The sequence below is a fragment of the Pongo abelii genome, chromosome 8, assembly GCF_028885655.2.
Source record: "Pongo abelii isolate AG06213 chromosome 8, NHGRI_mPonAbe1-v2.0_pri, whole genome shotgun sequence".
Classification (NCBI taxonomy): domain Eukaryota; kingdom Metazoa; phylum Chordata; class Mammalia; order Primates; family Hominidae; genus Pongo; species Pongo abelii.
The window spans coordinates 99673541-99696492 of NC_071993.2; the positions used below are offsets into that span (position 1 = coordinate 99673541).

At 36.3% G+C, this 22952-nt stretch overlaps 1 protein-coding gene across 8 annotated transcripts in view; it reads left to right on the top strand.

Moving 5' to 3' along the window:
* EXOC6 (exocyst complex component 6) overlaps positions 1-22952 on the top strand; it is a 207717-nt gene that overhangs the window by 47653 nt on the left and 137112 nt on the right. For 7 of the 8 annotated variants that reach the window (XM_024253940.3, XM_054522647.2, XM_054522648.2 and 4 more), the window contains exons 5-7: positions 3867-3912; positions 13728-13932; positions 20042-20197. In XM_024253940.3, coding sequence (XP_024109708.3) covers positions 3867-3912; positions 13728-13932; positions 20042-20197 — 407 coding nt within the window. Of the gene's footprint in view, positions 1-3866; positions 3913-10642; positions 10741-13727; positions 13933-20041; positions 20198-22952 lie in introns of those variants that run through there. The other variant, XM_054522652.2, reaches the window with a different exon arrangement.

The window sequence follows — 22952 nt, forward strand, 5'->3', positions numbered from 1 at the left end:
GAAATTAACTAGTATTTTCTTTACCTGGATTTAATATACTTTAAGTTGGATGCATTCTGTTCAAACAAAAGGAAGCAGGTATATGACTTTTTTTCTTTTTATTTATTTTAATTTTTAATTTTTTTAGAGATAGGGTGTCACTCTGTTGCCCAAGCTACAGTGCAGTGGCATGATCATAGCTCACTGCAGCCTCGAACTCCTGGGCTCAAGCAATCCCCTTGCCCCAGCCTAGTGCTGGGATTACAGGCATGAGCCACCACACCCGGCCTTATTTTTTTTTTTTTTTTTTTTTAATATAGTAAGCTAAATCCATCTTTTGTCCCATTTTTAAACTTATTATTGTTTTTTTTTAGGAAGGAGCCTAAACCTCCATATTCAGCAGAATAGAATGAGATGTTTTATATGCCATATATATATATATATATATATATATATATATATTTTTTTTTTTTTTTTTTTTTTTTTTTTTTTGGCGGAGTCTCACTCTATCTCCCAGGCTGGAGTGCAGTGGTACGATCTCTGCTCATTACAACCTCCACCTTCTGGGCTCAAGTCATTCTTCTGCCTCAGCCTCCTGAGTAGCTGGGATTATAGGCGCCACCACCATGCCTGCCTAATTTTTGTATTTACAGTAGAGATGGGGTTTCACCATTTTGGCCAGGCTGGTTTCAAACTTCTGGCCTCAAATGATCTGCCTGCCTCGGCCTCCCAAAGTGCTAGGATTACAGGTGTGAGCCACTGCACCCGCTATATGCTATTTTTATAATGTAAATTTAGCTTAGACTACAAATTATATTGTTAAAACTGTTAACAGATTTTATTGGCTAAAAAAATTGTATTATTATTATTATGATTATTTGAGACAGAGTCTCACTCTGTTGGCCAGGCTGGAGTGCAGTGGCTTAATCTTGGTTCACTGCAACCTCAGCCTCCCAAGTAGCTGGGATTACAAGCATGCGCCACCATGCCTGGCTAATTTCAGTATTTTTAGTAGAGGTGGGGTTTCACCATGTTGGGCAGGCTGGTCTTGAGCTCCTGGCCTCAAGTGATTCGTCCACCCCAGCTTCCTAAAGTGCTGGGATTACAGGCGTGAGCCGCTGCGCCTGGCCTGTTTTTTGACTTGTGAGAATTGCTTTTCTTTTTTTTTAGAATCAATGAAATTCTACTCAGCTTAATCTCTGATGGACCAGGTATATTTACATAAAAACTTTGAGTAAATAAAATGGTGGCTTGTTATGTTAAGTTGCAGGGTTGAGAAACCTATTTCCTTATAGTCATGTTTAATAATACCTCTTTGCCACCGGCAGGTGCGTTGTAATAGCCATGAAGATGTCCTCTAAGTTTGAATGTTTTGTCCCTGTCTGATAATAAACCTTAAAAATTGGGTACTGATGGAATGAGCAAGAGTCAAATTCAGCTTATTCCCCTACTGGGCTACGTAAAATAGAGAAATAAAGGGAAGTAGACATCAGCTGTTTGTTACTGCTACTGTCTTTGTTTTTAAAGCTAGGCCGCAACTCTTAGTTCATATAAATGTTGTGTTCGTAATGGCCACAGCCAGAACTACCTGCTTTCCTCTATTCATCTTTCTGTCCTACTATCCACTTATAAATGTGTGTGTGTGTTTGTGTGTGTGTGTGTGTGTCAGGCATCATGGTAGGTACTGGAACTATAAAGATGGAAATGACACAATCTCAGCTTTTGAAGGATCCTACAATCTGTGAAAGGAAAATAAATCTTGGGACCCCAAAATCACTAAGCCAAGAAAAAAGTCAAGCTGGGAACTGTGTCAGGCAAACCTGCCTCCCATTTTCCTCCTGAGTAAGATAGCTACAAAGATAAGAAGCTACATACTCCCTCACAATTTGCCCACTGGAAATTCCTTGTGGACAAAGGACAGACAGAACTCAAAGTCATCCCTCTTAGGCTCACCTGAGACAAATGCATATCTGATTGCTTCCTCTGCCCTTTTATTTGTATAAAAATGCAGATTCACTGGGCCAGACTAAATTGTATATTCAGTGGAAGGCTGATCAAGGACTCAAAAGAATGCAACCTTTTGTCTCTTACCTACTTCTAATCTGGGAGCCCCCACTTCTGAGTTGTCCCGCCTTACCAGACTGAACCAATATACATCTTACACGTATTGATTGATGTCTCATGTCCCTCTGAAATGTATAAAAGCAAACTGTACCCCTGATGACTTGGGCACATGTTTTCAGGACTTTCTGAGACTGTGTCATGGGCATGCCCTTAATCTTGGCAAAATAACTTTCTAAATTGACTGAGACCTGTCTCAGATACTTGGAGTTCACAGATCTTATGGGAATAAAGACAAGTAAGTTATCAGTTACAGTGCAGTTGCCTAACTCCTCCGTGAATTAGGAGGAGTATGAAAGGATATAAGAAGTCATAGCTTGGGCATGGTGACTCATGACTGTAATCCCAGCACTTTAGGAGGCTGAGGTGGGAGGATCATTTGAGGCCAAGAGTTTGAGAACAGCCTGGGCAACATAGGGAGTCCCTGTCTCTACAGAAAATTAAAATTAAAAAAAAAAGTTAGCCAGCTGTGGTGGCGCACCTGTGGTTCTAACTACTGGGGAGGCTGAGGTGAGAGAATTACTTGAGCCCAAGAGGTTGAGGCTGCAGTAGGCCATGATCGTGCCACTGCCCTGTAACCTGGGTGACAGAGTGAGACCTTGTCTCAAAAAAAAAATCACGGCATAAACAATGCATTTATTTTCCTGGTGTATTAGTTTTTACTGTTTTTGAGGAAAGCATTATTTTTATATGGAAATAGTATGAGGTAGATATGAAATTTACATGAATTGTTAAGATTGGAGACTTCAAAGAAAGTTTATACTTATTGCAGCAGGCTCTCTCCCAGTTTATGTGTTCCCTCTAATGCTTTGGTTGGAAAATGTGAAAAAAATTACATTACAATATAGAGGCTATGATAGAGATATACATAGGGTCCTGTGAGGCGACAGAGTCAGGGTTGATTCACTATAGCTACCACTGCAGTTTTTATGGTTTTCAGACACATAAACGATGTTTTTTGTAAACTTGGAGACCCCTAGGAGGAGTCATATGACTGTAGAAAAATCTGGAAAAAAATGTCGTCTGTCCATACTGTAGAGGGGAAAGCAAAGTGTGTACTCATTCTGTACTTTGAAATTCTAAGTTTAAAGGGTAAAAAGGTTTAAAACCTTTTTAGTGACACTATATTATCTTGGCAAAGAATAATTTATTGAATAATTGCATTCCTTTCTAGCAAACAATTGCATTTGATAGAAAGGATGAAATGAATAAAGATGCTTTGTTATGTTTATTTCTGGCTGTATTATAATTCACTCCTACTGCTGTAAGCTTTTGACATTTTTCTTTCTTTGTGGATTTGGTATAAACTTTTGTTTATAGTGAGTTTAACACAAGTGTGTTATTTTACTTGATATGTTGAGTCAAAAATCAGTGAATCTCACACTCAACTTTCTCTCTCAAATAACTAAAGTCTAAAGTTCCAGTTCTATTTCAGGGAAGAAATATTAGTAATCTCTGGATAGGATAATTGTTAGTAGGCTAGTGTCTCAGTTATACGTGTTAGCATATACAAGTGTTCCAGGTTCAGTATAATACATTTATATGTATATGTGTGTGTGTATATAATAAAATGTTCAGTATATAAGGAAATTAACATGTTTTCATATACTTGAAGTATCTAACATTTTATTTGAAAATATTAGCCTAACTCAAGGTGTAGAAGTTTAATGAATTTGTAATACACTCTTTCCTGCTTTGATTATTTTCATGTCTCAAAATATTTTCTTTTCATTTTGAAAGCTAAAATGTTATATTTTTTAATGCAGTGCTAGAAATGTACAGTAAGCTGAAAGAACAGATGAGTGCCAAAAGGTGAGTTGGTTTTTTTCTTATTGTTTTAAATAAGAATTTTTTTCTATTATTGAAAGGACAGATACATTTACTATAAATCATAGTGAATCATGAGTTTTGCTTTCTTCATTACCCTAACCTTTGTACTTAAAATTTGCGCATCAGGATAATCCACTAAAGCAAATCTTAGCCTTTTATTAATAAATCATGGTCCTTTATAAATGATATCAAGGATTGGTAATGTTGATCAAGTACAAATAGCCGAACAGGAATGAAAATATTGATTAGCTTACCAACATACTAATATTGCATGTAACTAAGGGCTAAGTGCATATTGTGGAAGGAAAAGAGTGTAGGCAGTTATATTTTGACAATCTGAGTGAATGTAGTAGTTCACATTCTGTTTTATAACTCAAATGCATATATGACAGATGAAAAAGAAAGTAATTTAGTTTATTGATTGCCATAGGAGCATTGGATATAGTGATGTTTAAAATATTTTAAAGATGAACAGTTTTGCCCAGGTGTCATGGCTCATGCTTGTAATCCCGGCACTTTGGGAGTCTGAGGCAGGAGGATCACTTGAACCCAGGAGTTTGAGACCAGCCTGGGCAGTATAGGGAGACCTCATTTCACCTCCCTACCCCCTAACCCCCAAAAAAACAAAAAAACAAATGATTCAAAAGTAACGTAGAAAAACCAGAATAAATTAGACAATTTGGACTAGGGAAAAAATGATTTCTTCTTGGTTAGTAGCTACTTAATTATCAGAACACATCTTATACAGACCTATAGTAAAAGATGTGTGTATGTCCTGCTTCATGGTGCTACATGTTGAATTTCATTAGGCTTTACCAGTTAATACAATTTAGTAGAATGATTTTTTCCCTGTAATGAACAAGCCAAAAACTATTCTGAAAGTCTTATTTTCTTTCACGTATGTATTAATAATATATTCTCTTTTTAAATCGATGTTATATATCCTCACATTTTAAAGATTCAAATAATTGCCCTACGCGTTTGCTGCCAAAAAAAAAAAACAGATATCACCTTTCCTATTTCCCATTCACCATTCCTTCTTTATAGGAGCAAAAACTTTTACCTTTTTTAATGGATTATTTTGGTATTTATATTTATGTCTTTAAATAACTGACTTTTAATTATTACCATATTATTTTCCAGTTTGGGGCATTATCGGTTTTTCAGTAGTATAATCTAATATTTATACTCACATTTTTTCAACTATCCCCAAAATGTCTTACGTCTTTTTCCCTCCCTGAAAACATTGATTCATACGTGTTCTTTTGTCCCTTTTAATCTAGAACAGTCCTCCTGTTCTTTGTTTTTTTCATGGAAGAGTCCAGGTCAGTTCTCTTGTAGACCAGGGCATTTTGGATTTATCTAGTTGTTTCTTCATGTCTAGATTCAAGTTAAAAGGTTTTGGCACGAGTATGACATAAGTGATACCTCACATTGCATGATATCAGGAGGCTTATAAAGTCATGTTGTCCTTAGGTTATGCTAAATTTGATCATTTGGTTAAGGGGAAGTCTACCAGATGTCTTTTGAAAAGGTATATTTTTCTCTTTGCAATTAATAAGTAATATGTGGGTCCTGTTTCCTAACAGGTTTTCACCCAGTAGTTTTACCATTCTTGCCTTAATCTGTTATTATATTGGATTTACAAGATGTTGATTTTAAAAATTCTATTATTTCTTAAACATTTATTAACTGGATTTTTTATATATAAAGAGGAGCTTTTTATTCCCCACCACCACCTTTTTTCTTTTTTTCCGATTATGGCTGTGAACTTATGCATTTTTAAAATAAATATATTATAATTTATTATTGTCATTATTCATTTTGGTGCACAAATTGTTTCAGATTTAATAAGAGAAACCTCTCAAGCCAGTTCCTGTGTCTCTGTCTTTGAGTATTTTTGTGTTTATTGTACAGTAAGGTGTTCCAAGCTCTCACTGTGCTTTTTTTTTTTTTTGCCTCAGATCTGGAAGCAGCCATTCTCCAGGGTACCCTAGCTCCTTTTAGTATTAATGGTATTTAGAAACTAAGATGTATGGGTTGGGAGCAGTGGCTCACACCTGTAATCTCAGCACTTTGGGAGGCTAAGGCAGGCGGATCGCTTAAGCTCAAGAGTTTGAGACCAGCCTGGCCCATATGGTAAAACCCCATCTCTACTGAAAAAAAAAAAAAAATAGCTGAGCGTGGTGGCGCGTGCCTGTAGTCCTAGCTACTGGGGGGTTGTGGGGGGTGGGTGCTGAGGCAGGAGGATCTCTTGAGACAGGGAGGCAGTTGCAGTGAGCTGAGATTGAGCCACTGCACCCCAGGCTGGGTGAGAGCGAAACCCTTTCTCAAAGAAAAACAAAAACAAAAACAAGGAACTAAGATGTATGTGCTAGGTGGACTTATTACACACACACACACACACACACACACACACACACAGTTTGAAGTTGTTAGTTTGTGACCTACCTTTTCTTTCTTTTAGAACATTCTCTTTGTCCTCTGTGGTCTATCATTTCCTGATGATGTGCTTTGATGTGGTGGGTACTTTTTGTGGTGGGTACTTAGTGAGCCTTCTTTTAATCTGGAAATTATCCTTTAATCTCATAATATCCTTAAGCATTAGGAAGTTTTTTTGAATTATTTTTTCCTTCTGTTTTCTTGATTATTTCTCTAGGATATTAATAGTTCAGTCTTCTAGATTGGTTCTCTAATTTTCTTATCTCTTCTTTGACATTTTAAAATCTCTTTTTCTGCTTGCTTTTTTCTCTATGAGATTATTTCATCTTTACCTTCCAAAGGTGGTGCTGATTTTTAAAAATTTCTGCTAATTTTTAATTTCTAGGAGCTCTTTTTTGATCTCCAAATTTTTTATTTCAGGTAGCCTCTTGTGTTTGCTTTTTAGAGATTCTTGGAGTTGTAGACTTATGACTTGTACATTTTTGTTTATGTTATACTAAAATAAACATACCTGTGTAGCCACCAAGTTTAAGATGTTGAATGTTATTGCCACCAAAAGCTTTCTTATACTTCCTCACAGTCACTGCCACCAAAACAAGATGCAGAATACTTCCATTACCCCCACAGTTTGCTTGTACCTCTTCCCAATTTCTCCTCCCTTCTCTAGAAATAACCACTTTCTGATTTTTAGCATCGTAGATTGGTTTTGTGTTTTTAGAATTGATATAAATGGAATCTTCTTCACTCCCGATAATGTCTTTAAAATTCGTCTGTGGTTGCATAATTTCTTTTTATTGCTAGAATTTGTTTATCTATCCATTAGTTGCTATTTGGTTGGTTTCAGGTTTGTGGGTATTATGAATAAGACTGCCATGAAATTAAGGTACAAGTCTTTTTTGTAGGTATATGTTTATATTTCCATTTAGTAAATATATAAGAGTAGAATTGCTCAGTGATAGCATAAATGAATGCTATACTTTTTAAGAAACCGTTAAATACTTTTCTATTTAAAATATGATTTGAAAAATAGACTTTAAAAATATAATTTAAAAAATAATTATTTTAGTAGTACCGTTTACGCTTCCATTAGCAATGTATTAATATAAGAATTTCATTTGCTCCACATCCTTGCAAACATATGGTGTTTAATTAGTTTGTTCTAGTTAAGCCATTTTGGTAAATATAAAATAGTATCTCATTGTTTCAATTTGCATTTTCCTGATGACTGTTTATCAGTCATTTTCCTGATGACTGTTTATAGATCAGAATAAACAGATTTTTTTTTTTTTTTTTTTTTTTTTTACCATCAGTGAAATCAGAGGTAGAAAAATCATGGGTTTAGACTGTAGAAAGAAAGGATTTAGGTTAGACACAATCCAGGGCATCTAGATGATAAAGGTTTGGGAATGTTGAATTTCAGTGGCAAGAAAACCTTTGGAATTGACTTCTCTAGAGATCTTTAAGTATCATAAGTGCCTTTTTATTTGGTATTTGGCTGTTTGTATGTTTTCTTTTGTGAAGTGTCTGTTCACATCTTTTGCTTATTTTTTTTATTTAATAGATTTTATTTTTTAGAGCAGTTTTAGGTTTACAGAAATATTAAACATAAAGTACAGAGTTCCCATATACTTTTCCTCTTCTTTCCAAGCAGTTTTTCTGTTATTAATGTCTTGCATTAATATGGTACATTTACTTTAACTGATGAACCAATATTGACACATAAGTATTTACCAGAGTCCATAGTTTTACAGTAGAGTTCACTCTGTGTTGTACAGTTCTGTGGATTTTGGCAAACATATATCATGTATCTATTACAGTATCATACAGAATAGTTTCACTGCCTGAAAACTTTCCTGTGCTCCCTATCTTTCCCCATCCTTCCCTGCTGTGAACCCCTACCAGTTACTGAACTTTGTACTGTTTCTATAGTTTTGTCTTTTCCAGAATGTCAGATAGTTGAAGTAATACAGTATATATATAACACGTTCAGACTGGCTTATTTCGCTTGGCAATATGCATTTAAGGTTCCTCTGTGTCCTTTCGTGACTTGATAACTTATTTCTTTTTTATCACTGAATAATACTACATTGTATGGATGAACCATAGTTTATCCATTCACCTTTGAAGGACATCTTGTTGCTTCCCAGTTTTGGCAATTGTGAATAAAGCTGCCATAAACATTTGTGTGCAGGTTTTATGGATGTAAATTTTCAATTAATTTGGGTAAATACCTGGGGATGTGATTGCTGGATCATATGGTAAGACTATGTTTAGTTTTGTAAGAATCTGCTAAACTGTCTTCAGAAGTGGCTGTACTATTTTGCACTCCCTCCAGAATGAATGAGAGTTTCTGTTGCTCCACATCCTCCACAGGATTTAGTGTTGTCATTTTTTCGGATTTTGCCTATTCTAATAGATGTGTAATGATATCTCATTGTTATTTTAATTTGTAATTCACTAATGACACATGATGTTGAGCATCTTCTCACATGTATGTCTTCTTTAGCGAGGTGTCCAAGTCTTTTGATCACTTTTTAATTTGGTGGCTTATTTTTGGATTGTTGAGTTTTAAGTGTGCTTTTTATATTTTGGATTCAAGTCCTTGATTCAATTTGTGTTTCGAACATATTTTCTCCCAGTCTGTGGCTTGTTTTTTCATTTTCTTAACAGTGTCTTTAAAGAGTAGGAAGTTTTAGTTTTAATGAAATTAAATTGGAAAAGTCCAGTTTACCTTTTTTCTTTCCCTCATGGATTGTGCTTTGGTGTTTCTAAAAACTAACTGCCAAACTCAAGGTCATCTAAATTTTCCCTTGTGTTATCTTCTAGGGTCTTAGAGTTTTGTGTTTTACATTTAGGTCTATGATCTATTTTGAATTAATTTTTATAAAAATTCACTTTATAAAAAGTGAAGGTCACTGTTTACATTTATTTATTCACTTTTTTGCATGTGAATGTCCAGTTGTTCCAGCAGCATTTGTTTAAAGAACTACTCTTTTTCCATTGAATTTCCTCAGTTAACTGTATTTGTGTATTTCTGTGCTTTCTGTTTCATTTTAACCTACTTGTTAATCCTTTCATCTTTACCATACAGTCTTTAATATTATAACTTTATACAGTATTAAGTCTTGAAGTTGGGTAGTGTCAATCTATCCTTCAACTTTGTTCTTCAATATTGTGTGGCTATTCTGGGTCTTTTGCCTGTCTATATAAACTTCAGAATCATATTGTTGATATTCACAAAGTAAGTTGCTGGGGTTTTGATTGGGATTGCATTGAATCTGTAAATCAAGTTGGGGAGAACTGATATCATCAGTTGATGATATTGAGTCTTCCTATTCATTAATATGGAATATCTTTCCATTTGTTTAGATTTTCTTTAATTACTTCTATCAGAGTTGGTATTAGTTCCAGAAAATTTTTTGTTGAAGGTTTTTACATAGATACATTTCATGTTACCTGCAAAGACTTCTGTTTCTTTTTTCCCAGTCTTAATACCTTTTTTTCTTGTCTTATTTCATTAGCTACTACTTCCATGTAGTATGATGTTGACTAGGAATGGTGAGAGGGAGCTTCTTTGCCTTGTTCTTAATCTCATGGGGGAAAAGCATCTTGTTTCTCACCATTAAGTATGATATTAGCTTTGTATAATTTCTGTTCCTTTAAATTTGTTAAGGCATGTTTTGTGGCCCAGAATGTGATCTGTCTTGATGTCCCATGTGAGCTTGAGAAAAATGTGTATTTTATAGTTGTTGGATGAAGTATTCTATCAATGTCAATTAGATCCAGTTGATCGATGGTACTGTTCAGTTCAACTATGTCCTTATTGAATTTCTGCCTGCTGAACCTGTCAATTATTGTTAGAGGCTTGCTGAGGTCTGCACTTGTAATAGTGTATTTATTTATTTTCCTTTACAGTTCTATTAGTTTTTGCTTCACATATTTTGATGCTCTGTTGTTAGTTACATACACAGTAAGGATTGCTATGTCTTCTTGGAGAATTGACCATTTTATCATTATGTAATGTTCGTTATCCCTAATAATTTTCCTTGCTCTGAAATCTGCTTCATCTGAAATTAATATAGCTGATCTACCTTTCTTTTGATTAGTGTCAATATGGTATATCTTTCTCTATCCCTTTATTTTTTATCTCTTTATGTCTGTACATTTGAAGTGATTCAGACATCATATAGTTGTGTCTTATTTTTTCCACTTAGAATTTAATAAAAATTTTGTACTTTTTCATGTATCTTGTAAATTTTTTTGTATGCAGGACATTGTATTTAAAAAGAATAGAAGAGACTGAAGTAACCAATTCTATGGTAGGACAAACTCTGGTGAAATGGAAATGCCCAAGGGAAGGCAAATGAAGTAAGAACAGTGGCATAATTTGTACTTTGTAGGCCAGAGAATCATTAGAGTACTCACATGTTCTCCATTTAATGATGACATGTACATTTTTTGAAGTATCTTGTATTTATAAAAACAGACACCTTGTCAGAGGTTTAACATATAGGGAAATTTGCTCTACTTTGTTTATTTTTAAAAATCAGAGACTTAACGTTCCAACTATAAGGACATCATTACCTTATAATAAAAGACTTTACATATAGGATAATAATTTGTTTTAAAATAATTTATAAGGTAAATTCCATTATATATTGTTGAATAGAGTATGAGCTTACAGAACTGGAAGTGTAGATATATGACTGGATGGAAATGTGGCCAAATGCTGATGAGTTAATTATAGCATGATAGCATCAGATCATAGGTGCTTTTTATATTCCCCTTATAGGTTTTGTATTTTTCTAGTGGTTATGGATTACTGTTATAATTTTGTAAAAACAGCATTATGTGTATCTAAAGGAGAAATGGTAATCTATTGTGGTGCTGTTTTTGCTTGCATTTAGAAACAGATAAAACGTAGGAGATTTGTGGCTAAATTTTAGAAAGGATCCAGGGTCTGGTCTCTGACTTCTGCTTTCTGCCTAAGATGATAAACTTTCTATATATCTTCACCTGAATTTTCCCAGAAAGCAGAGTCTGAGGTAAAAATCATGTATTTTACTACTCTTTTAGGGAGTATAATCCTAAGGAAGTTCTCTGAATCCTAGTTTTAGGGAAAGGGAAATGAGACAGGAAAGTTGAGAGAGCAAATATGAGGGTGAGTTATTGAGTTATTTAAATACCTTTAGGGAGGTTGTATATGTTATTGCAAATCATAACCTTCCCTCCAGGAAGAGGAAACGAGAACTTATCTCTGACTTGCTTTTCGTATTGGTTAAGAGTTCAACCCCCTGACCTTCACTCTCTACATTTCTGGGTTGTGCATATATGGGTGCTAGGTAAGTCTTATGACCTCTCATGCCTCTGATAATGTCTCGTGGGAGCACCAAGATGGGAGGTGAGAGATGAGCGGCATGAAGGGAGGCACAGTTGTGCTATGAAGTAAGTTGACTGTGTCTGTGGTATGTTGCAAAAGCTACTGGTAATACTTTTCATTTATTCTGCATCACTTAGGATTTCAAATACATTGTAGACATTAGCATGAATTTTCAGAAACCATACCTGTTGTAGAGAGAATACTTTTGAAATATACCTAGTTCATATCAAATCAGGAAATTAGTCAAGGATCAGATAGTGTGGTTTGACTGTTAATTGATCTGTTGCATTTAAAATGTTATGGGTTACACTGAAAATACATAATTCATTATTTCACTTCATCTAAGCCTTTAATATCTCAGGCATTATCAAAATTATTGTAATGACATCTCTCCTACCCATACCACCACCTAAATATTTTAGTTTCTGACCAAATGTACATTTTGTTTACATTATAAGCATTCTGATGTTTACCAAGATAAAATTTAGATGGTCTAATTTTTGAATTAGTTGTAATATTTTGTGACAATTTGCAGAACATACTCTGTCTTTGAGAGTATATGCCAGAAAACTGATTGGTATTTTAAAACAGCTTTTGAATATAACGTCTTTTTTTTTTTTTTTTTTTGAGAAAGTTTCTTACTCTGTCACCCAGGCTGGAATGCAGTTGCACGATCTCACTGCAACTGCCATCTCCCAGATTCAAATGATCCTTGTGCCTCAGCCTCCTGAGTAGCTGGGATTACAGGTGTGCACTACCATGCCCGGCTAATTTTCATATTTTTAGTAGAGACAGGGTTTCACCACATTGGCCAGGCTGGTCTCGAGTTCCTGATCTCAGGTGACCCGCCCACCTTAGCCTCCCAAAGTGCTGGGATTACGGGTGTGAGCCACCACACCTGGTAGGTCTTTTCAACTTGCTTTTGTTTTCACTTATGTCTCATAGTTTCTATCAACTTACTTTGTTTTGCCTTTTTTGTACATTAGTTAATGCCTTTTCCTGCTTTTAATGTTATCCAATTCAATAGAAAGATATAGAATACTATGTAATTAATTTTTAAAATTCCTCTACCTAACTCTCAAATAGATTTTTGGTGCTGATTATTATTGTAGGAAACTGACAGTTTGGTAAGGTCTCAGTCCAGCTACCAATTAATATGGTTTCTTGGCCAAATTATATACTCTTTTTCGTATTTTAGTTTTCTCATCTATAGAATGCTACTTGTAATATCTGCCATAGAAGTGTACCTCATAGAAGTCTAAAGAGAACTAAATTATGTATATGAAAATATATGTCAATTTATCTAGGGCAAAGGCTACACTTTACTAATTTCTGCATACCCAGCATGTCACACTATGAAACAGTAGCCCCCAAAGCCCAAAAGAGGAAATCTTACATTCAGTAAATATTTGTTGAATTGAAAAAGCACTCTACCAGTGTGGATTTTTACCTGTTTTTTTTTTGTGTGTGTGTGTGATACTTAACAGTATTTCTAATTGCCTTAAATAGTAGTATGACATTTTTTAAAAAGTTGAATAAATTTTATTGTAATTAGAATTATATTCATGTTATGTAATTTTTGTGTGGTGATACTGTGTGGATGGTATTATGATGGGAGACAGAATACAAAATCATATAACAAATCACTAAATGTTATAATTCACAAGTTTGAAACAATTATACATATTCATTTAAGGTATTAAGATGCTATCATAATGCTTTTGATGTTATAGATTCAGATGAAGTGAAATAAAGAAGTTTTACATTAATGTATGCCATCAACTTTGAGCTTGTGGCTTGTTTATGTGGTTTATAGTTTGTCCTTGACAAATGGATGTAAATATTAATTTTACTTATTTTAACTATGACTAGGTCCTTTTTGATGAATAATCAGTGTAAAACTGATTATTTAGACTTACTTGTAAAAATACTGTGATAAGAACTTTTTATAGAGTTTTTTTTTAACTTCTCACAGGTACTATTCTGCCCTAAAAACTATGGAACAATTAGAGAATGTGTACTTTCCCTGGGTTAGTCAATACCGGTTTTGTCAGCTCATGATAGAAAATCTTCCCAAACTCCGTGAGGATATTAAAGAAATCTCCATGTCTGATCTAAAAGACTTTTTGGAAAGCATTCGAAAACATTCTGACAAAATAGGTGAAACAGCAATGAAACAGGTGAGATTAAAAAATAATTTTGATTTAATATTATTTAGTAATACAGGATCTGGAAAATATCCAAGGTTTACTTCTTTAACTTACATAAAATGCTTATTTTTGTTTTACCTTTTTCTTATCTTTTCTGGTTATTGTGTAGAAAGGATTCTATCAGTGTTTTCTTTGGCTTCACATTTATTCCTTTTTTAAGTAAAATAAGTCTAACATGAATTCTTTAGTTACTGCCTGAACTCTCAGCATTCTTCTCCATATATGTGGTGTTATGTTATCCTTTACCACCAGCCAAATCTGGTATACAATTAGCTAAACAGTGGCAGCCCCAGAGGCAAGTGGGAGCCTTTTTACGCTAAGATTCTAAACTGTTCTCTATTTAAAACAAATTAAAAGTATTAACTGTGAATTAAAAACTACTACAGTTCAATAATAAACAGACAAACAATGGGAAAAGCCTCAGCAGTTATGAAGTTAATATATCTACCTTTTGAGTCAGCAGTTCCACTCCTAGGTGTTTATCAGTGAGAAACAAAAAACATGGGCTCACGATAGTCATAGCATCTTTGTTCACAGTTAGCCCCAAACTGGAAACAACCCAAATGGCTATCAGAAGGAGAATGGATACACAAATTGTGGTATATTCATACAATGGAATACTACCTAGCAATAAAAAGGAATGAATTACTGATAATGCAACAACATGTATGAATCTCACAGATGTGTTGAGCCACAGAAATTGAATACAAAAGGCACAAACTGTGTGATTCCATTTTTATGCCATTCGAAAGCAGGTAGACTAAGATGAAAAAAATCAGAACAGTGGTTACCTCTGGGTGGGGAAATTGCCTAGGAAAGGACACAAGGGGACTTTCTGGGGAGATGGAAATATTTTATACCATGATAAAAATGTATTTGTCCAACTTGTACAGATCTTAGCTATATATTTCAATGTATATACATCTTACTTAAAAAAACTATAAAAAATAATAAACTATAAATAGAAAACTGTACAAAATAATTTGGGGCAGGGCGGAGTGGCTCACACCTGTAATCCCAGCACTTTGGGAGTCAAGGTGGGCAGATCACGAGGTCAGGAGACCAAGACCATCCTGGCTAACATGGTGAAACCCCGTCTCTACTAAAAATACAAAAAATTAGCCGGGCATGGTGGCGGGCATCTGTAGTCCCAGCTACTTGGGAGACTGAGGCAGGAGAATGGCATGAACCCAGGAAGCGGAGCTTGCAGCAAGCCAAGATCGTGGCACTGCACTCCAGCCTGGGTGACAGAGCGAGACTCTGTCTCAAAATAATAATAATAAATAATAATAGTGATAATAATTTGGGGTATATATGGAGTGAGTGGATAAAGGTATAGATGGAACAAGAAAGTAAAAATATTAGTGGAAGATAAATCATGGGAGTTCATGATATTAATCTGTTTATTTTGAAATTTTTAATAACAAAAACTTTAAAAAATAATGACATTTTCTAAGAGCTGTTCTTGCAATGTCATAGAAATAAAACAGTGCTCAACACCATTTCTTCTTTTTGTCTTTGCGTTGCATACTCTTACATGATTTCTAATGCTTGATTTTTTTTCCCCCAAGTATTACAAACTACTTTGGAAACTCCTAAGTCTTTCTTACTCATTGTCTCTGGTCAGTGAGGGTCTTCCCCATTATAGAGCTCCTCACCATTGTATTCTTCCCTTCAATATTACAGTGTTTTCAATACTATTTCTCCTACCTCTGGCCAAGGAAATCTGTGCATGCCATGGGAGTTAAAAACACAACCACTTGGTAAATTTTTTCAGTATGAGAATGCAAACAGTAGTTTAAAGTTAATATTCCATTATACATTTTAATCACAAGTGTCAATGTTAAACTTATCTTCTTTGAACTTGTTTTTCATAGACCAGTTTTGGATTCTTTCCACTTAGGGAGTCCATCAAATCATGGGCCCTAGGATTTAAGATTTACAAAAATTTATTTCTGGGAGAGAATAGACTCTCTTGGTCCACTATCATTTTTTCCTCATAAAAGTTATCAAGCTCCCTATCATTGCAATTTAAACAGACATTTCATACAGAAACCTTTTCTTAGCATCTCTCTGTGGGGATGTTTTTCTTTACAATTTCTTCTTTTGGAAATAACTTCCACAGAGTTGAGAAGTTAGAGAGTTTTCCTTCTAGTGAGAGTTAGACTTCTCAAGATTTGATAACAAAAGTTGTATTTTGTTCTGTCTTGGTATCCCTTCACGCTACCTTTCAATTTCTTGTGGGTTTCTCTCTCTCTGTGTGTGTGTGTGTGTGTGTGTGTGTGTGTGTGTGTGTATAAGAAGCCTCCTGAAGTCTCTCATCAGCTGTGCTCAGTTTGGCAGAGTCACAGTTTAGTTCTGGAATCTTCTAGGTGGCATGAGTGTAAAGCTCATACCTTGCAAAGCAGCCCCCTCCTTTGGGTGCACTCTGTATCCTGTGCTTAATTCCGTGATCTTGTATCCCTTTTATGGATGGATGGTCTTGTTATGTATTCATTTAAATATCTTAAAGCTACCCCAAACCCAGCATTTCTAAAACTAAACCCATTCTCTTTTTCCTAAATCTATTTTTCTTATATTTGCTATCTCAGATAGTATTGCGGGATCTGGCCAGCAGCCCGCAATGCAACGGGGCTCTCTCTTTGTTCCCAGGTGGATCAGCAGGTCAAGAAATAATAGACACACACAAGATAGTGAAAGCTGGGTCCAGGGGGGTCGCCGCGTTCTGGTCCCACGGTGCCTCCAATGCACTGGATGTATACCAGCATTTATTATTAAGTTTAGTGAGGGCGGGGATAGGTTAGTGAGGGATTTAGGGTCACTTGATTATGAGGTGAGATGGTCGCATGGGGATGAAGTAATTCTTTAACATAACATCTATATGTAGAAGTACAGTATACAGAGATAAAAATTTACAATATAGTGTGTGCATCAGTAATTTATAACAGAGCCTTAAAACAGAAACACAGTCTTTCCATAACCTATGATTAGCAAGATATTAATCAGCAGTAAAAGTTGCAACAAAAGCTGGTTACAAACAATCTATAGAAACAGGACCTGAAGCTAGACAACCAGTTAGACCAGAAATTCTCAGAAGGGAGTATGCCTTAACCCTAAAGAGGCCTAGAAGAGCCGTGGCAAGATGAGGGCATTTATAGCCCTATCTTATCCATATGGACAGGCACCCCCTCATGCATCCGTTTATAGGCTCTTCACAAGGGTCTCATTCCATTCCCAGAGCTATGAACATCTGCTTTTCTGGGATAGGAATCTTGGTGATGTGAAACCTCCCTGACTGCGTGTCCATTCATAGGCTCTCTGCAGGGGGAAGCACATCACGCACTGTTGGCTCATTCTGGCAGTCCAACCTGGCATTGTCTTTACACAATCCTGCATGCAGTTTTGTATTTACAATAATCAGGAGCATTTCATCTTTTATTCCGTAGCATAGTTTCAGGAGGTCTCCCTACAAGATAGTAGTGTCTCCTGTTTCCACAATTCCAGAAACTGGGGAGTATTTTAAACTTTTCAGGAGTATTCATACTGTTAATGTTATTTGTTACTAAGTCCTACTTAGTTACTATCAATTCTGCTTCTAAATACCTGTAGATTCTGTTTCCCTGTCTACATAGCTGAACTGTTATATAGAATCATTTGTTTTCCTTATCTGTATTCTCTTCTCCTTTTGGTTACTGTCCTAAAATGCAAATAAGACCACACCACTTCATCTTAAGTGATACCTTGTTACCTTTTACTTAAGTCCAAGTTCCTCAGTCTCATCTTGATACTTGTCTCCCTTCTATGCTCTAGTAGTATCTGCTGTCTTACAGATTTTGGAATATACTAGGTGTTCACCAAGAATGTCCATTCTTTCACATTTCTCAGTCTGATGAATTCCTGCTTTTTCCTCCCAAAAGCTGGCTTGAACATCACCTTGTCTGTGAAATATTCTGCCATCACGCATTACACTGCTGCCAGTGAGAGATGGTCACTTCATCCTCAGTGTGTATACTATTGTACTTTTCACACTACAATTGCTTTTTTTATGTTCTTAACTAGACTGTGAATTTTTTAAGTGAAGGATTTTGCCCTGCTTATTTTTGCCTTCCTGGGATCTAGCTATTATGCCTAACATGAGTGGCACAAAAAAAGTTATTTTTGAAAATTAATTTAGAGCTGAGTTTTAGGTTGTCTAGGGAGAATTTTTAAAATTCTAATATGAGAGATGAATCCACTCTTAGTCTGATGTTTAATTAGCAATAAATATCTAAAATTTATACTGGGTAAGTTAACATTTTCCATATAATGTTCTCTGGCACACATTTTAATATTGCTCTCTAGGGCAGGGGTTCCTAGCCCCCAGGCCATGGACTGGTACCTGTCTGTGGTCTGTTAGGAACCAGACCACACAGCAGGAGGTGAGTGGCTTGCTAAAGAGGATTACTGCCTGAGCTCTGCCTCCTGTCAGATCAGCGGCATTCGATTCTCATAGGAGCGCAAACCCTATTGTGAACTGTGCATGCGAGGCATCTAGGTTGTGCACTCCTTATGAGAATCTAATGCCTGATCATCTGAGGTGGAACAGTTTCATCTGAAACCATCCACCTGCAAAAAAAGGCTGGGGACCGTTGCTCTAGGGAGAACAAAAGGACTAAATAGTCAAATAAATTTTGAAAACCTGGGTTAAATAAAGTTAAGCGGATTTCTTTACTTATGAATTGTAAATCTCCTAGGAGGAGGATACAATATGTAATATTTATATAACTCATTTGAGCTTAGAACCCTTTTTTCAAGGAACATCTGTTTTTACTGTATGAATGGTTAGTTTTGTGCATAACATAATTTGGAAACAATACTCTAAATAAATGATTTTATACTCTGAGGACAGAAAATCATTGACAAAGTTAGTTTGGGCACAGAGGGAAAGGGAATACACAGGAGTGATAATAATTTTCTCCAGTACCAGCCTCTAGGGGGCAGCCAGGATCAAAGTCTAGGTAAGAGAGGAGCCAGATTACTGCAACTTGCATGGTCTGATAACCGAAGAGTAGAGAAGGGCTGATTGGCAGTTACATATGCCTTAGAGAGAACTTACCTAAAATAGCCAGTGCACGACCTTTCTATGTGCTAACAGAACAGAATAGCAACAATCTGACCCATCAAAACAGAGAGAATGTCTCACAGTGTGTAAGGAAATTAAAATCCTGGAATTAAGTTTATATTTTTTTCTATTTCTGGTAATGAAGTTCTGATAGGGAAGTATTACTAAAATGCCTAAAAGTATGAGGGTTCTCCATTTTTTATTTTGTGTAAATGTTGTTTTTTGTCAATGATCAATTGTGGGATAACAGCTTCTGCATTCTTAGTCTTCACAAACTGTGGGCATTTTCAGTGGGAAGTAAAATAAGCTTGCAACTTGATGTTATAGTTCCTTCTGTGAGGTTAATGGCTAATTCAGGAAGTTGGGAGTATGGCCAAAGAGTGTTGGCCAGTCCCCCTTGCCAACACACAATATGCCAACTGAGGAAATACATGGTTCTACATAATTTTAAGACTGTTTAAAAAGGAAGAGAAGCTGGGTGTGGTGGGTCACGCCTGTAATCCTAGCACTCTGGGAGGCTGGGGCAGGCGGATTGCTTGAGCCAGGAGTTTGGGACCAGCCTGGGCAACATGGCAAAACCCCATTTTACAAAAAAATACAAAAACAAAAAAACCAAAAAAACAAAAAAACATTAGCTGGGTATGGTGGTGCATGCCTGTAGTCCCAGCTACTCTGGAGGCTGAGGTAGGAGGATCACCGGAGCCTGGGGAGGTTGAAGCTGCAGTGAGCTGTGATGGTGCCACTGTACTCCAGCCCGGATGACAGAGTGAGACCCTGTTTTTTTTGTTTGTTTGTTTTGTTTTTTTTTTTTTAAAAGGAAATGAGAAGGTAAAAATCATGAATAAGAAAGGAGACATCACTACAAATCCTATACCTACAGACATTAAAAAGATAAAAAAAACTATGAACAAATTTTTTGAACCAATTTTGACCATAATCAGTTTTGAAATAATCTGAATTTTTCTCTCTTCAAAATAGGCACAGCATCAGAAAACCTTCAGTGTTTCTCTGCAGAAACAAAATAAAATGAAATTTGGGAAGAATATGTATATAAATCATGACAGAATTCCAGAGGAAAGGAATGAAACTGTATTGAAACATTCACTTGAAGAAGAGGATGAGAATGAAGAAGAGGTAATGGGTTTCTTTCTTTCTTTTCTATTATTAGATAATTTTTTTTCTTTTGGATTGTAATGTACATCTGTGTGATTTAGTCTTCCCATATGCAAAATAAATTTATGTTGTAAAAGTTGTCAGAGTCAAAATGGAGTCAGTGTGTCAAACTTTGACAAAATGGAGGCTGAGAAGGCCGTGAAGGGAGGGCTGTCATGGACGATTTGCCTGGTATCAGGAGCTATCACAATAAATTTTTTGAAACCATAGCTTACTGTATCAGCCCTACAAGGACAGCTAGCCACTTACATGTGAACACTTGTCTGTTTCAAAACAGGCCAGGCACAGTGGCTCACACCGGTAATCCCAGCACTTTGCAAGGTCGAGGTGGGTGGATCACTTGAGGCAGGAGTTTAAGACCAGCCTGGCCAACATGGTGAAACCCTGTCTCTACTGAAAATATAAAAATTAGCTGGGCGTGGTGGTGGGCACCTCTAGTCCCAGCTACTTGGGAAGCTGAGACATGAGAATTGCTTGAACCCAGGAGGTGGAGGTTGTAGTGAGCTGACATTGTGCCACTGTACTCCAGCCTGGGAGACAGAGTGAGACCTTGTCTCAAAAAGAAGAAAAAAAACCAAACAACTATCTTACAAGGTCAATCCAAAACTGTAAAGGCCTAACCATAACTCCAAAATTACAGTCCTTTCTAGCAACTAGTGACACTCACCAGTGAACTTTCTTTCAAAACAATTTGCATAACAATCTGTCTCCCTAATAAAACCCTAACCTCCTTTGTTCTGCAGACATGCCAGAGACCACCCTGGTCTGTGCATGTCGTGTTTTTTAATCCTATTTCTTTGTTTATTCTCAAATAAATTTTTTTGCTTGGAAATTTTTCTCTATATATTTTTATTTCGAGTTGACAAAGTCAATCAGACTGTACTGAGCTATTAGGACAATGGAGTCATCTGAAATGTTAGGCTAGATAATTGACAGATAAACACGATTGTAGATTATATTTGTAAATCTCTGGTAGTGGAATCTGTAGTAAAAGTGTAAATCTAATTTTTCTTTTCTTTTTTTTTTTTTTTTTGAGACGAGGTCTCACTCTGTTGGCCCAGGCTGGAGTGCAGTGGCGCGATCTTGGCTCACTGCAACCTCTGTCTCCTGGGTTCAAGCAGTTCTCCTGCCTCAGCCTCCCGAGTAGCTGGGATTACAGGCATGTGCCACCATGCCCAGCTGGCTAATTTTTGTATTTTTAGTAGAGATGGGGTTTCACCATGCTGGCCAGGCTGGTCTCGAACTCCTGGCCTGGTGATCTGTCCACCTCGGCCTCCCAAAGTGCCGGGATTACAGGTGTGGGCCACTGCGCCCAAATCTAATTATTTTTATAGGGATTACTTATATTTGAATTACCTGTTGTCATATTTTTATTTCGTAATGTCTTGTCATTTGGCCTAATTCTGGATAGTCTACCTTTTTAAAAAATTGGTGCTGAAATACTACAAAAATAACTCTACTATGATTGAAGTCTTTTAATGGGAAAAAAAAAAGTTCTGGTAAGTCTAGAAACCTTGAAATTATCCTTAAATATTTTCTTTCTTTCATCTTCTATATCCAAATTCATTCTCTCATTCTTTTTTTTTTTTTAGAGATAGGGCTCACTCTGTTGCCCATGAGTACAGTGGTGCAGTCGTAGCTCACTACAACCTGCAACTTCTGGGTCCAAGTGTTCCTCCCACTTCAGTCTCCCGAGTAGCTAGGACTAAAAGCACACTATCACCATGCCTGGCTAATTAAAAAAAAAAAAAAATTCTTACAGAGACAGAGGTCTCACTGTGTTACTAAGGCTGGTCTTGAACTCAGATTATCTTGGCCTCAAATTATCCTCTCACTCAGCCTTCCAAAGTGCTGAGATTACAGGTGTGAGCCACCATGCCCGGCATCCGATTGCTTTCGAAAGTTTTTTCTACAGGGCTTGATGCCGTGGCTCATGCCTGTAATGCTAGCACTTTGGGAGGCCGAAGCAGGTGGATTGTTTGGGCCAGGAGTTTGAGACCTGCCTGGCCAACATGGCGAAACCCCTTTCCTACAAAAAATACAAAAAAATTGCCAGGCGTAATGCCTGTATTCCCAGCTACTGGGGAGGCTGAGGTGGGAGAATCACCTGAGCCAGGAGAGGTTGAAGATGCAGTGAGCTGTGATCATGTCACTACATACCAGCCTGGGTGACAGAGTGAGATGCCCATTTCAAAAAAATAAATTATCTCCACAGAATCTTCTATTGAACTTACCTTTTATCGTTTTTTTCAATTTTTTAAAAAAATTTAGCTACTATCATAGGAACCTAGTTATTCCCAATTAATTTATAAGTTTTGCCTTGCCAATGAGATTTTAAATTCTTTTTCTAAGGACATAATTGGGATGCAGTAAGAACTTTTAGTTGAACCATATGACTATGTGCTCATGACTGCATTTGTGAATGGGTGAACAGCTGAGTGTTTACTATGTGCATTTCTTTTTTTTTTTTTGAGACAGGGTCTTACTCTGACACCCAGGCTGGAGAGCAGTTGGCATAATCATGGCTTACTGTAAACTCAAACTCTCATGTTCAAATGCTCCTCCTGCTTCAGCCTCCCAAGTAATTGGAACTGCAGGCACATGCCTGTATATACTATATCCAGTTAATTTTTTTGTATTTTTTGTAGAGATGGGGAACCACTGTGTTGTCCAGGCTGGTCTTGAACTCCTGGCTGCAAGTGGTCCTTCTGCTTTG